General features: G+C 46.0%; 1 protein-coding gene across 1 annotated transcript in view; it reads left to right on the top strand.

The window, feature by feature from the left end:
- Positions 1–14,626, top strand: part of PLG (plasminogen) — a 115,276-nt gene that overhangs the window by 63,080 nt on the left and 37,570 nt on the right. Inside the window, exons 20-23 of the mRNA XM_060205117.1 lie at positions 5,735–5,870; positions 6,892–6,998; positions 11,278–11,392; positions 12,639–12,778. Of these exons, the coding sequence (XP_060061100.1) occupies positions 5,735–5,870; positions 6,892–6,998; positions 11,278–11,392; positions 12,639–12,778 (498 nt within the window). The remainder of the gene's footprint in view (positions 1–5,734; positions 5,871–6,891; positions 6,999–11,277; positions 11,393–12,638; positions 12,779–14,626) is intronic.

The following is a 14,626-nucleotide window of genomic DNA, read 5'->3' on the forward strand; positions in this document are numbered from 1 at the left end:
CCAGAGAGCAGAGTCTTCCAAAGCCCTTTCTGTTTGTTTTCTGTTAAATACATTCTCTGTAGTTTAAAGGTTTTTTTTTTAATTGTTTTTTTATGAGAGAGAGGAGGGGGACAAGAAGAAGAGAAGAGATCAAAGAACTGCTCAGACCTAGAATGTGGTGTTGCTGATGACTGAAGCTGGGAGGGCAGACCTGAGAGTCTGCTGTGTTACTGCTGCATGGATTTTCTAGTCCCATCAGCTCTTCTTGAAAGAAAGGTATTTCCTCTCTTAAATTTGAGTGCACTGAAAGGATCAAGAGAGGAGAAACTCCTTCCCAGGTGTGCTCAGTGAGAGGTGGATACACGGTTCGCACTTCATGAATCTCCGAGGCTTTTCTTTCAAATACACCAGCAGGGTGTGCGTCGATATGCCACGGGATTAAAAATAAAACACAGTGGCTTTGATATCTCACACGTCTACATTTGGCCTAGAATAAATAGACACGTTTCTTATAAAAAGATCAATTTGCCCAATAGTTCCTGGTTAACAAATCCACCACACAGCATTATTGCCATAAGAGAATCTGAAATTAAAGAAAATATTATTAGTATTTTTTTTTAAAGAAAAAAGGAGTTCCTACCAATCTATTCCTTCCAAAGGTGGGTGTCATGTGCCATGTACCATGCAGCATCGTAACTTTACATGAGTAATGAAACCTAATTAAGGGACTCCCAGTTCAAAATTTGGATAGAAATGGAATTCTTCATGTTAATAATTTGGTCTGATCCAATTCCTCAGAACTCTTCAAAGAGGTTAACCTAGCTCTTGGTGAGATATGACTTTGTATTTGTTTTTAAATCTCATTGACAGGATTTACCAAAGCACATTTCTTTGTGAGAGAGCCCAGGTTGGAAGGGAATGTGGAGTGAAGAGGACATCTAGGCTTGCATGTCTACTCCATGGCCCTTCCATGTATTTATCAAGAATTAAATTTTAATTTGATCAGTCATTTCCTGCCCTGTAACTTCTCGTTATAGTGTAGAGTCTCTAAAATTGAGACAGGGAGGGGGCTGGGCGGTAGCTCAGCAGGTTAAGTGCACATAGAGTGAAGCACAAGGACCGGTGTAAGGATCCCGGTTCAAGCCCTCAGCTCACCACTTGCGGGGGTGGGGGGGCCACTTCACAGGCGGTGAAGCAGGTCTGCAGGTGTTTATCCTTCCCTCCCCCTCTCTGTCTTCCCCTCCTCTCTCGATTTCTCTCTGTCCTATCCAACAACAACAACAACAACAGCAATAACAATAACAACAACAACAACAGGGGCAACAAAATGGAAAAAATGGCTCCCAGGAGCAGTGGATTCATAGTGCAGGCACTGAGTCCCAGTGATAACTCTGGAGGCAAGAAAAAAAAAAAAAGAAAGAAAAAGAAAGAAAAATTGAGAATGGGAGAAGGGGCTGTGGTTCTGGACTTAGAAAGTCCATTTCCTAGAGGGTATCTGCCCTAAGAGCCTGTATTTTTGCAGGTGGTTCAGAATAATGTTTCTGGAAAATGTCTATCTCATTATTAATGATCCTTCCTACTGGCTAATTGTCATGGAAACATGCTGTAGAGAGTCTCATTGGTGAAAAGAAGTCCACGTCTGCACATCCGCTCTAGTTAATGTTCCTCTCAAAGTAGACTCAAAAGACACATCTTCTCATGCTGTTCCCACCAGCTCTCCTTGTCATTCTTCAACCTGCCCCCCCCTTCCACCCCAGTGGTCAAGGTTGCCACATTGCCTAATCCCATCCAGGTAAACTTTGGAACCTCTGCTATCTTCCCTTCATAAATCTCTTTGGACCTTTCACCCTGTGGAGATCAATAGCACCCCACTCCAACAGGATGGACAACACTAAACTTGGGAGAGAGCTTCCAAGCTAGTTGAGGGGAATGTCCCTGTCGGCCTCTGATTGCAACAGGACTGGGTGCCGCTGGTGACTTTCCAGGAATGAGGTGAAGAATAACCCTCAGGTCTAGTATTGACCTGAGTTTTCTCACTCAAGAACAATAGGTGTGGAGGCTCCCCTTCCCACAGGTTTTCCAAAATACCAGAGTCGTAACTCAGAAACGTCACCATCATGCGATATAGGTCTACATATGAAATAGGGCATGATGACCATTAATGCTGTGAGCAATTAAGGGGTCAAGATCCAGAAAATCCAAGGAGATTGGGGCTACTATTTGCCTAGAGACATCAGCAGATGCTTATTTATTCATTTGTTTTTATTGGTGATTTACTAATGATCGACAACTGTGAGATAAGAGGAGTACAATTCCATATAATGTCCACCACCAGAGTTCTGGATCCCATCTCCTCTACTGGAAGCTTCCCTATTCTTTATCCCTCTGGGAATATGGACCAAAGGTCTTTATGGTTGCAGAAGGTAGGAGTTTTGGCTTCAGTAGCTGCTTCTCCGCTGGACATGGGTGTTGGCAGGTGGATCCACACCCCCAGCCTGTGTCTGTCTGTCCCTAGTGGGGCAGGTTTCTGGAGAGGTGGGGTTTCAGGACATGTTGGTGAAGCTGTCTTCCCAGGGAAGTCAGGATGGTGTCACTGTAGCATGGTGCAACTTGGTGACTGAGAAGCATCAAGATACAAAGCAGGACAAATTGTTTAGTAATCAGCAACTTAGAGGTAAGAATACAGCAGATGAGCCTTGGCGTCTTCATGTTGGAAGAAGCTAAGAAGTCTATTTTAAGTTTATATTTATGGGCCCATGACTTCACTAATTTTTGCCTAAGCTAACATGCAGGTTGGCTAAAAGTATTATCTGGGAAGATGGTGTCCAAGCCAGGAATAGGACTGGAAAGCTGGATCAGGGCAGAGGCAGAGAGTAGCTCCCAAACATGCGAAAAGTAGACAAATGCCGCAAACTGTAAACCCCATCGGTCTGACCCGGGGGCCATGCGAATTCATATTAAGCACAGGAGCCGGTGTGACCTCGGCATCCCTGTCAGTCTGCACTCGCGTCCCATGGCCACAGCTGGGAACATTCTAGGCTGCGTTTTCAGGAGCATCTGCAGACTCTAAGTGATGAAGCTGGGATCTCTGCAGAGCCCCGGGCAAACTCAGCTCTGCAGGGACAAACACTGGAGCAAAGTCTTAAGCTGTGGATGAGGACATCTTGCATTTCTCTTGAGCTGGTAGTGATGTGCATTGTCCACTGGACAGGGGAAACAATATGGCCTTGGGTCTGGGCAGTGGTGCACCTATTATTATGTACAGGGACCTGGGTTCAAGCTCCCGTTCCCCAACTATAAGGGAAAAGCCTCACAAGCCGTGCTGTAGGAGTCTCTCTTTCTTGCTCTCCCTCTCTGGCCCCCTTTCCTCTCAATTTCTCTCTGTTCCATCAACTTAAGTAAATTTTTAAAGCAATCTTTAAAAAAAAAAAAAGAAAAAGATAAATGGCAGCGCAAAGTATTTGATATTTATCAATAGCTCAAGATTTCTTTGACCATCTCCTCACTACCTAAATCTTTGGGTCGAATTAAGCTGCCCATCCAATTACTCTTCAATATAGATTTTCTTTTTTAATTTTTTTATTATCTTTATTTATTGATTGGATAGAGACAGTCAGAAATCGAGAGGGAAGGGAAGGATAGAGAGAGTGAGAGACAGAGAGACACCTGCAGCACTGCTTCACCACTTGTGAAGCTTTCTCCCTGCAGGTGGGGACTGGGGGCTCGAACCCAGTTCCTTGCGCATTGTAACATGTGGCGCTGGTGGTGGCGCTGGGCCTGGTGGTGGCGCTCAACCAGGTGCGCCACCACCAGGCCCCAATATAGATTTTTTTCCATCCCTTTATTGGGGGGGAGTTAATGATTAACAGTTCAGTTCTTGTGTACAGTTTTTCAACTCCCCATGACAGGTGTCTGCGAAATACTCTCAACTTAAGTCCTTTCCCACCATCATGAACTAGGACATCAGTCCCCCCCCCCCCCCCACAACCCCTGTCCATTCCCTTCTTTCACAGAGCCCTTTGCTTTAGCGCAATACACTGAATTCGGCCCAAGTTTCACTCTGTGTTTTCCCTTTCTCTTGTGTTTCTTAGCTTCCACCTATGAGTAAAGTTATCTGGTGTTAATCCTTCTCTTTCTGACTTGTCTCACTGAGCATGATTCCTTCAAGCTCCATCCAAAATGAGGTTAAAGAGACAACATCACCCTTCTTAACAGCTGAATAGTATTTCACTGTGTATCTAGACCACAGCTTTTGGTAATATTTATCTGTCTTTGGACAAGTGGGCTGCTTCCAGGTTTTGGCTATTACAAATTGTGCTGCTAGACATAGGTGTACACAGGTCTTTTTGGATGGTTGCATTTGGTTCCTTAGGATCTATCCCCAGGAGAGGAATTGCAGGGTCATAGGGTAGGTCCACTTCTAGCCTTCTGAGAGTTCTCCAGACTTCTCTCCACAGGGGTTGGATTAATTTACGTTCCCACCAGCAGTGTAGAAGTGTTCTTTCACTGCCACAAGTTCTCCATCACTTGTTGTTACTATTTTTTGTGATGTATGACATTCTCACAGAAGTAAAGTGGCATCCTATTGTCATTATTTGTGTTTCTCTGATAAACAATGACCTTGAGCATTTTTTTCTTTTGTCTTTGGCCCTTTGGATCTCCTCTTTGGTGAATATTCTGTCCAAATCCTCTCTCATTTTTAAATGGTGTCATTTGACTTTTCATTGCTGGGTTTGGTGAAATTTTGCAATCTAAGTCTTAAAGTTACCTCCTATGATTCAAGTCCATTCTCAAGGAAAGCAAACAAACAAACAGACAAATAATAAATGAGTGAATGGATTCATCAAACTGAAAAACTTCTGCATGGCAAAAGAAGCCACAACTACAACAGAGACTCTTTACAGAAAGGGAGAAGTTTCTCACATGCCATACTTGTCAGTCAAGAGACAAATAGCCCAACTACGCAGAGCTCACACACTCAGATCCTTCAGTATGATCCAATCTAGTTATGCAGATGCACTGTTTTGATGAGAGCCCTGCTCAGTTTTCATTTATGATGGTATGGGGATTGAACCTGAGACTTGAGAGCCTCAGCCATGGGAGTCTCTTTGCATAACCATTATGCTATCTATTCCCTCTCCTGAGCCACCTAATCTTCAGTCAATAAGGCAGTCAGTGTTACTTGGGTGTTCAAAGTCAATAGATTACAAAGTTGTGACAATTAAATGATGGTGCTGACAAATTTCATCAGTTGGCACTTATTTCATTGGGAGGTTGCTTATTGCAGAGTTGTTTACACATAGGTAAAATTTCTCAGCTCATCATGCTATGTGCCTGCAAAACACTCATCCCCAACTTGGGGTCTTTTCACCGTCACATACCAGGACCCTAAAGTCCTATCTCCCCCCCCCCCACCTCCTCTTCTTGCCCTGACCAGAGCCCTTTACTTTGGTGCAATTCACCAAACACCAAGTCCAAGTTCTGCTTTGTGTTTCTCTTCCAGTTCTTGTATCTCCACTTCTGTCCATGAGGGAGATCATGTCATCTTCACCCTTCTCTTTCTGGCTGATCTCACTTCACAGGATTCCTTCAAGTCCATCCAAGAGGAGGTGAAGAAGATGACTTCATCACTCTTAATAACTGAATAGTGTTCTATTGTGTATGTAGACCTCAGAACTTTTAGCCATTCCTCTGTTGTTGGACACCTAGGTTCCTTAATCTAGTTGAGTGGCCCACTCTGGTATTTTCTCTTTAGGTCACGGAATCCCCCTTGATGATTATGTGACGACACAGGGGGCCTCCCTGTCCAGCTCCACGAAGAAGCAGCTGAGTGTAGGAAGCACAGAGGAGTGTGCTGTCAAGTGTGAGAAGGAGACAAGCTTCATCTGCAGGTAGGTGAGCCACTGGCAGATGGAGGCATTGCTGTTGTCACCATAAAAGGGGTGAATTTATTCACAAAATGGGGATTAAAGAGAAAGAAAGAAGTCACAGGACCAGAGCTTAGAATCTCTCTATTTGTCTCCTGTATCCTGTAAGACCATGGGAGGGAGGTCTGGCTGCTGTCATTGCTTCTCCGCTGGACATGGGTGTTGGCAGGTGGATCCACACCCCCAGCCTGTGTCTGTCTGTCCCTAGTGGGGCAGGGCTCTGGGGAGGGGAGGCTCCAGGACACACGGGTGAGGTCGTCTGCCCAGGGAAGTCAGGATGACATCATGGTAGCATCTGCAACTTGGTGGCTGAAAGGTGACAAGATATAAAGCAGGACAAATTGTTGAATAAACAGGAACCCATAGGTAGGAATAGAGAAGATGAAATTCAGGGTCCTCATGTGGGAAGAAGCTAGTATGTTGCAAGGGGCCCATGACTTTAGTAATTTTTGCTGAGTCTGATAGCTACCATGCAGGTAAACTAAAAATATTGTCTGGGAAGATGGCGTCACAGTTAAGAATAGGGCTAGAAAGCGGCATTAGGGCAGAGAGTAGCTCCCAAACATGAGGAAAGTATATAAATACCATTAACTGTAAACCCCATTGACATGACCCAGGGTCCACATCTATTCCTATTCAGCACAGGAGCCTGTGTGCCCTCTGAGTCCCTGTCAGTCTGAGCTCACAGTCCCTGGTCACAGCTGGGAACATTCTAGGCTGTACTCATGTCAGGACCCGTCTTCCTCGAGTGGCAGAGTAGGCCAACCAGCCTCCCTTCGGAGAGTCTCATGACCTCTTCACCCAGTCATCTGTCAATGAGCATGAAGGTTGACCCCTATTTTGACTCTCTGAAACCACCAGTTCTAAAGTCCTTGCTCCACCAGGAGACAGGATTTTCTTCAGAGTCTCGTCCTTATTCCCATGAGTTTGCAGCCTCCAAGAAGGGACACACGGACTGTGCCTTCTTTCTGTGTCTCCTCTGCAGGTCATTCCAGTACCACAGCAAAGAGCAGCAATGTGTGATCATGGCCGAAAACAGCAAGTCTACCCCAGTGCTCAGGATGAGGGATGTCATCTTGTTTGAAAAGAAAAGTGAGTACATGTTACATGTTGTTATGTTCCTCTCTGCCGTCTCTTCTTCTGTTTCCTTCCTCCTCATGTCTGTCATTTATCAGGTGGAAGTGGTTGGTTTACTATTGATTTATTACTGGACAGAGACAGAGAGAAATTGAGAAGGGAGCAGGAGATAGAGAGGGAGGGAGACAGAGAGACACCTGCAGTCCTGTTTTGCCACTCGTGAAACTTTCCCTCCTTATCGGTAGGATCTGGTGGGGCTTGAACCCGCAGGAATGGTTGTTCTATGTTCAAAGTGGAATTAGAGTCTGGACAAGCTTTGGCCACTACACTGAGTGCTAACTTGATATATTATTTTCCCTTGTATGTTCCATTGTTCTTGACTGACAAATGAAGGCTTTCGATTTATAAGATCCCTTCTACCACTATGGTTCTGAAAATAATATATTAGACTTCTTTTTACATCATTTTATGGTGGAGGTTCACAGTACAGTAGTTCACACATGGGTAAAATTTTTCATCTCACCATAAGTGTCTGCAAAACACTCTGATTCTTGCTTAGGCCCTTGTCCACCACCATGCCCCAGAGCCTCGAGCACACCCTCCCCCCAAGGCTCCATCCTGTTCTCCTTCCCAGAGTCCTTTGCTTTGATACAATATACTCGACCCAGTCCAAGTTTTATTTTGTATTTGCTCTTTCTGTTCTTATGTCTTAATTTCTTATTTCTGCCAATGAGTGAGATCATCCATAGTCAACCTTCTCTCATTTTTAAAAATAATTATTTTTATTTAATGAGAGAGATACAGAGAGAAACACCAGTGCACTGCTCAGCTCTGGCTTATGGTGGTGCTGGAGGTTAAACCTGGGGCCTTGGAGCCCTCAGATATGAAAGTCTTTCGCATAAAAAGTATGGTGCCTCCTAAACCCTGTCTACCTTCTCTGAAGATTCATGTTTAAGTAAAAAGTATTGGGAGTCGGGCGGTAGCGCAGCAGGTTAAACGCACGTGGCGCAAAGTGCAAAGACCGGTGTAAGGATCCCGGTTCGAGCCCCCGGCTCCCCACCTGCAGGGGAGTCGCTTCACAGGCGGTGAAGCAGGTCTGCAGGTGTCTGTCTTTCTCTCCCCCTCTCTGTCTTCCCCTTCTCTCTGCGTTTCTCACTGTCCTATCCAACAACAATGACATCAAGAACAACAATAAAAAACAACACGGGCAATAAAAGGGAATAAATAAATAAATAAAAAATTTTTAAAAAGTATTAAAGAGCTTGAAACCTTCAGTTGTGACATCTTGTTCTACGTAAAGACTGTGGTCCTTGGGTCTGCACTGCCAGACTGGACAGAAATACCTGGATAATTTGGATCTTCAAAACATTAGGATGGAGACAAAGCCCTTGTTCTTATTTATTTATTTATTTTTTTAAATTTATTTATCTTCCTATTTATTTTTAGTCATGGTCTGGTTGCCCTTGGCGCTCTTAAAGGCTGCTCTTTGAAACTGGGCATGCGTTGTAGCTTCTTTCCCATAGTTTGCTCAACATTCGTGAAGAACATGTCTGAGAGAACTGGCGGCTTGAATCGCTGTGGAAACCCCATGCCTTTCCAGACCCTGAAGTTCACGGAGTATGGAGACCTCCTTGACGGCATGCCAGTTCTAAAGCTACTTCCCAACCTATGTTTCTGGTTAGATGTTACCATGATGTCACTAGGTAGAGCAACTTAGCTCCCTGTGTCAAACACCCCCATAGTATAAGAAACACGTCATCCTCTGCACTAGTGACAGCTTCCCAGAACACCGACTCTATTCTTGCTGAAAAGCTTCAAATCAGGTCTTAGGAGGTTTATCTTTGGCTTAGCATTATTTTATTTGATTTTATTTTTTCGCCCTTAGCCCTTTAGATGGCTTCACATTCTGTTGGCTGTGCTCCTGTGACAGCCCCCTCCTCACCACTCTGTCTCTACTTGAGATCAAAATGCAGGTTAACCCTCACTTTGTCTGCTGAAGTGATTAGCTCTTACTCGCAGTGAATCAAGACTGGCACATGTAGGCTCCTCCATGCCCCACTATATATGTTTAATTTTTTTATTACTTTATTTACTTATTGGATAGAGACAGCCAGAAATTGAGAGGAAGATGGAGACAGAGAGGGACAGAGACACTTTGTGAAGCTTTTCCCTGCAGGTGGAGGTCAGGGGGGATTGAACCTGGGTCCTTGCGCATTGTGACATGTACTCTCAACCAGATGTGCCACCAATGCCCATTATATTGAAAATAACCCCCCCAAATGCCAGCATTTAGGTCTGTTTCCTGTCAATTGTTAACCAGAAGGAAAGGTGTGGGGGTGACCTGTAGGCTTAGTCTGAAGAGTTGAACAGTTGTTTGTTTTCAAGGTGATGGAGAGGATCGAAGGTTATATCAACTCTGGCCGGTACAGGCAAACAAAAGAGAGGTGAAAAGTCAAAAGTCAGTCATTGTGGACCCCTGTGTCTTTCCTATGGCAAGTCCACCTAGCGCTCAGTTACCTGCCAGGAGTTTTCCGGGAAGAGTCAGCCTCGGACCCCACCTAACACTTGCCACTTGCTGTCACCTCGTGCGTCTAAGTCCCTGTCACCACTGGCAGGGTCACTGCCATAGCTGAGCCGTTTTTAGTGCCCTTGGAATAAAACCCACACGCTCCCAAATGCTGCAGGGCCCAGTCTGGTCTGAGCACACCCAGGGTCAGTCAGTTGCTCTGCACAGAGCTCCTCTGTACCTCTACGCACCAATTGCACACCCTTTCTGCAGCGGACTTGTCCTTGTCACCTCCTGGGTCTCAGTCAAGCATTGCCTCCTTATAATACTGCCCCTGCGTCTCCAAACTTCCTTGACTTTACAGGTTTTGAGTTTGTTTCACTCTATTGGGAGGTTAATGGCTTGCAGCACAGCTGTTGGCACTGAGGTACAATCTCTCATCTCCCAGGACAGGTGTCTTCAGGACACTCACCCCCACCCTAGGTCCCTTCCACCACCTGCACCAGGACCCAGAGACCTCCAGCCCCTTTGCCTCCCCTCCTGCCCCAGAGTCCCCTGCCTAGGTGCCAGACACCACACCTGCTTCTGACCCATGTCATAACCCTGCTGCCATCACATGTCTCACTGAAGACCATATCGACAGCCGTCACACCAGCTTCAGTACTCTGGTCTGCGTTAGGTCTCTCCTCAGGTAATTAACCGATGAATTTAAAAACTTGCCTGAGTGGAGAACCGCAAAAGATGATGCAAAGATGCCTGGACTGTGTCACATGGCTACAAAAACACATATTTACATGGCCACAAGCTTATGCTGCCACCCCTCTGTCTTCAACCTGTAATGAACAAATTATTTAAAGAATAGACTGGGGAAGCGGGTGCACCAAAGAGAGCGTGTGTCAGACCCTGGTTTGATCCCTGGTACCACATGAAAGTAAACCACTCTAGCTCTACCCCACTGGCTCTGTTATTGTGCTATTTCCTGTTTTTTTTTTTTTAAATATTGATTTATCTATTGAATAGAGACAGACAGAAATTGAGAAAAAATGTGGAGAGAGAGGAAGAGAGAGAGACCTACAATACCACTTTGCTACTTGTAAAGTTTTCCCCTGCAGGTGGGGACCAGGGGCTTGAACACAGATCTTTTATTTATTTATTTATTTCAAAAATAAAACTGGGTGACAAATGTCTCTACCAAGTCACAAGGTTGCTGTGAATTAAAGATAGCCAAAATGGAAGCCCCTGCTACTGTGGTCCAAATTGTTAAAGCATGTGTCCTCCACTAAGGGACTCAAAACGTCTTCAAAACCAGCAGCGTGTGACACTCAGTAGGTGAGGTTACAGCTTTCCAGGGTGAAATTAGTGTCAAGAAGAATTTAGGATGGGGTGGGGGGCTTGGCGGTGGCACAGCCAGTACCATGCACGGGGGCCAGGGCTGACCCCGGGCCCTCCAGCACTGGAACGTGAGTCCACCACCACTGGTCCTTCACTGTTTCCTGTTACACCTGCCACCCTTCGTAGCCCATGTCCTTGATTTCTGTCTGTCATCAGCCCCTGACCAACTCTACCTGAATACTAGTTCCAGGAGGGAACGGTCCTTCTGTGTGCCTCCTGTCCCCAGCTCCTGGCATGGTGCTCTGTACACAGCCGGGCTGCAAACTCAGCCAGGGCTCAGAAGGAGCCTCTCTCCCTGCTTCCTGGCACGGCTGTCCTTGCCTTAGAAATCGCCATACCATGTAGGGCTTCTTGAGTCTTGTGTGAAGGAGCCTGACCCTGTGCTGTTCCTCTCAGTGTATCTTTCAGAGTGCAAGGTTGGAAATGGAAAGTACTATAGGGGAACAGTGTCAAAAACGAAGACTGGGCTGACATGTCAGAAATGGAGTGCCGAGACGCCACACAAACCCAGGTAAGACATTCCTGTCATCTCTCTGTTCTCCTGTTCTACTTAGAGTGAATGACTCTGAGGCTAGTGGGTGGCGCACCTGATTGAGCACATGTGTTACAGTGCACAAGGACCCAGGTTCAAGTCCTTGATCCCCACCTACAGGGGGACAGTTTTGTGAGTGGTAAAGCAGTATTGCAGGTGTATTTCTGTCTCTCTCCTTCTCTATGACGCTCTTCCCTCTCAATTTCTGGCTGTCTCTATCCAATAAATTTAAAAAAATTACATATATATGACTTAAATCAGACCAGAGTATGCGGGCCAGCAAGTACTGAGTCAGTCCCAGTGGTCCAGCAGAAGAGAGCTGTTCTCTATCCTATTTCTATATTTTTCTAGAAGACCTAGGACTTAGGATACCAAATAAGATAGAACAAGAAAGCCATATGGATCCTAGGCCTCGTCTGAGAAGAAAAGGGGAAAAAATATGATTAGGATCAAGTTGGTATTGGTCAAGCATACAGAGTTAGATGGAGGGGCTGGGTAGTGGCACACCGGTTAGGCACACATATTCCTGAGCCCAAGGACCTAGGTTCAAGGCCCTGCTCCCCCACTGCATAGGGGATGTTTCAGGAGCAGTGAAACAGGTCAGCAGGTGTCCCTCTGTTTCTCTCCCTCCTCTCTGTCTTCCTCTCCTCTCTCCATTTCTCTCTGTCCTATCCAACAACGATGACATCAATAACCACAACAACGTTAAACAACAAGGGCAACAGAAGGGAAAACAAATACATACAAAATAAAAAAAGAAACCTTTAAAAAATATATGTCAGGTGGCCTTAGCTTCTGAGTAGCTCCGTATTGAATGAGAACTGGATGTCTGTCCCCTTGTCCCCAATCAAACGACCTTACTGCAGCTCTAGGACATGGCCAGAGCTGATATTCTCAAGCACACAGGTAAGATGATCAGTAAGATGACAGGAACCACTGTAGCCAGATCCACCGCCACCTGCCCCTTCCGGCAGGCTCATAAGCCCTTTTTGACTCTTCTGACAGTGAGTGGTAAGACCATCTCGCCTTCTGCTGTGTGGCTGGAGGTCAGTGCAGGAGAGATGGCAGCTTGCCCCCAGGGACTCTGGGAAAATCCCTCCCACACGGCCCACAGAGCACCAGGGAGACAGAGCCCTAAGCCCTGGTGGGAGCGCCTCACTCTACCCTGTGGACACCAGAGGGGACTGGACCGTATTGTCAATATGCCTTCTTTGTCTCTCCACAGATTCTCACCGGATGAGAACCCCTCAGAGGGCCTGGATCAGAACTACTGTCGGAACCCAGACAACGACCCTAAGGGGCCTTGGTGCTACACCATGGACCCAGAAGTCAGATATGAATACTGCGAAATCATCCAGTGTGAAGGTCAGGGCCACTGCGCCTGCCCCATGCCTGCGAGTTCACCTGCAAAGCCACTTGCCCCAGGGGCTGTCAGCCAGTGCCCTTGGGAAGCAGTTTGTGGGTGCATCTCTTGGGGGGGGGGGTCACAGTCTGATCAGACCCAACTACTGAACCGAATTTTGGTAATCGTATTAGTATCAGTATTTTCGACTGTAGACCACTAATCTTCCCAGTTTTTAAAAAAATTTTATTAGTGACTTAATATTGATTTACAAAATTTTAAAACAACAGGGGTGTAATTCCACGCTATTCCCACCCCCAGAGTTCTGTGTCCCCAGTCCTTCCACTGGGAGCCACACCAGATAAGGGTCGCAGATACGGGTCAACTCTTGTTTCTACAACTGTCTGTCTAGATTTGTCTAGGTTTGCCCATTATTTTCCACGGGGCCATCTTCTCTTCCTTTGTAATCACACCTACACCTATTACAGGAGTGATATCCAAGTGTGCAAGCATCCCTTTGTCCTCTTCTCTCTCTGGGTCCTGATGGAATGGAGTTCAGAGCCCTCTGGTCATCGTTCCCCTAACATTTCTGCTCCTCTGGGAGCGTGGATGAAAATTCTTTTTTAAATAATTTTTATTAGTGATTTAATAATGATTAACAAGATTTTAAGGTAATAAGGGTACAATTCTACATAGTTCCCACCACCTGAGTGCCGTGCCCCATCCCCTCCATTAGAATTTTCCCTATTCTTTATCCCCCCTGGAGTATGGACCAAAATTCTTAAAAATTTTTTTTTTTTAAATCTTTATTTGTTAGAGACAGCCAGAGATTGAAAGGAAGGGAGAGACACAGAGAGAAGGAGACGGAGAGACACCTGCAGCACTGCTTCACCACTTGTGAAGCTTTCCCCCTGCAGGTGGGGACCAGGGGCTCAAACCTGGGTCCTTGTGCACTGTAACATGTGCGCTCAGCCAGGCGCACCACCACCTGGCCCCTGGACCAGAGTTCTTTATGGGGAGTAGAAGGTGGGAGTTCTGGCTTCTGTAGTTGCTTCTCTGCTGGACATGGGTGTTGGCATTGACCTGAATTATCATTATCATTACTACTATTATTGTTGCTGATGTTATTTTGCAATGTCGGAATAAGACCAGGGCTTCAACCAACTGCCTACATCAAACTTTCTACTGGCTAGCTTTTTCAGAGAGACTAGCAGAGACAGAGAGAAAGAGGGTCATCACAGCACTGCTCCCCCTCCCATGGAGCCCGCTCCCAGTGCTTACTAGTGCGTACACTCTACTGAGAGAATTACCCAGTGGCCACCTGTGTCGTTCCCGAAATGGTGCTTGAGCATTTACAGAAAAAAAGACTGCAGATGACTTCCCGGTGCTCAGCCTTCGCACAGCCAGAAGCAGATGTGTCATCAGAGAGTTCAGACGGACAGTAGACAAGATGGGATCAGGATTTAGTCACGGGGAGCCTGTGTCTGTGGAATATTATGACGTCATTTAGCCCTTGGCTGACAAGAAGGCGCCTTTTTTGTATCCATCCTTTGCCTATCTTCCTTAGGGCCTCATAAAAATGAAAAGGTCTCTGGGTTAGAAAGATAACACCAGCAATAACACACCAGACTCTTCTGTCTGAGCCCTCAAGGGTCTCAGGTTCAAACCCTCATGCAATGCTTTGGTCTCACTTCCCTCTCTCTCTCTCTCTCTCAAAATATTTTGGGTGAGGTCATTCTCCTGTAGCTAGTTTTTCACAAAGACAATCTCCAGGACCAAAGTCCTGGGGGAGGGTGGATGGGGCCAGAGAAGTTGGATCAGCTTATTTGAGTCGGTCATAGATCCGTGGGATCAGAATAATTCCACAGATA

The sequence above is a fragment of the Erinaceus europaeus genome, chromosome 13, assembly GCF_950295315.1.
Source record: "Erinaceus europaeus chromosome 13, mEriEur2.1, whole genome shotgun sequence".
In the NCBI taxonomy this organism is placed as follows: Eukaryota; Metazoa; Chordata; class Mammalia; order Eulipotyphla; family Erinaceidae; genus Erinaceus; species Erinaceus europaeus.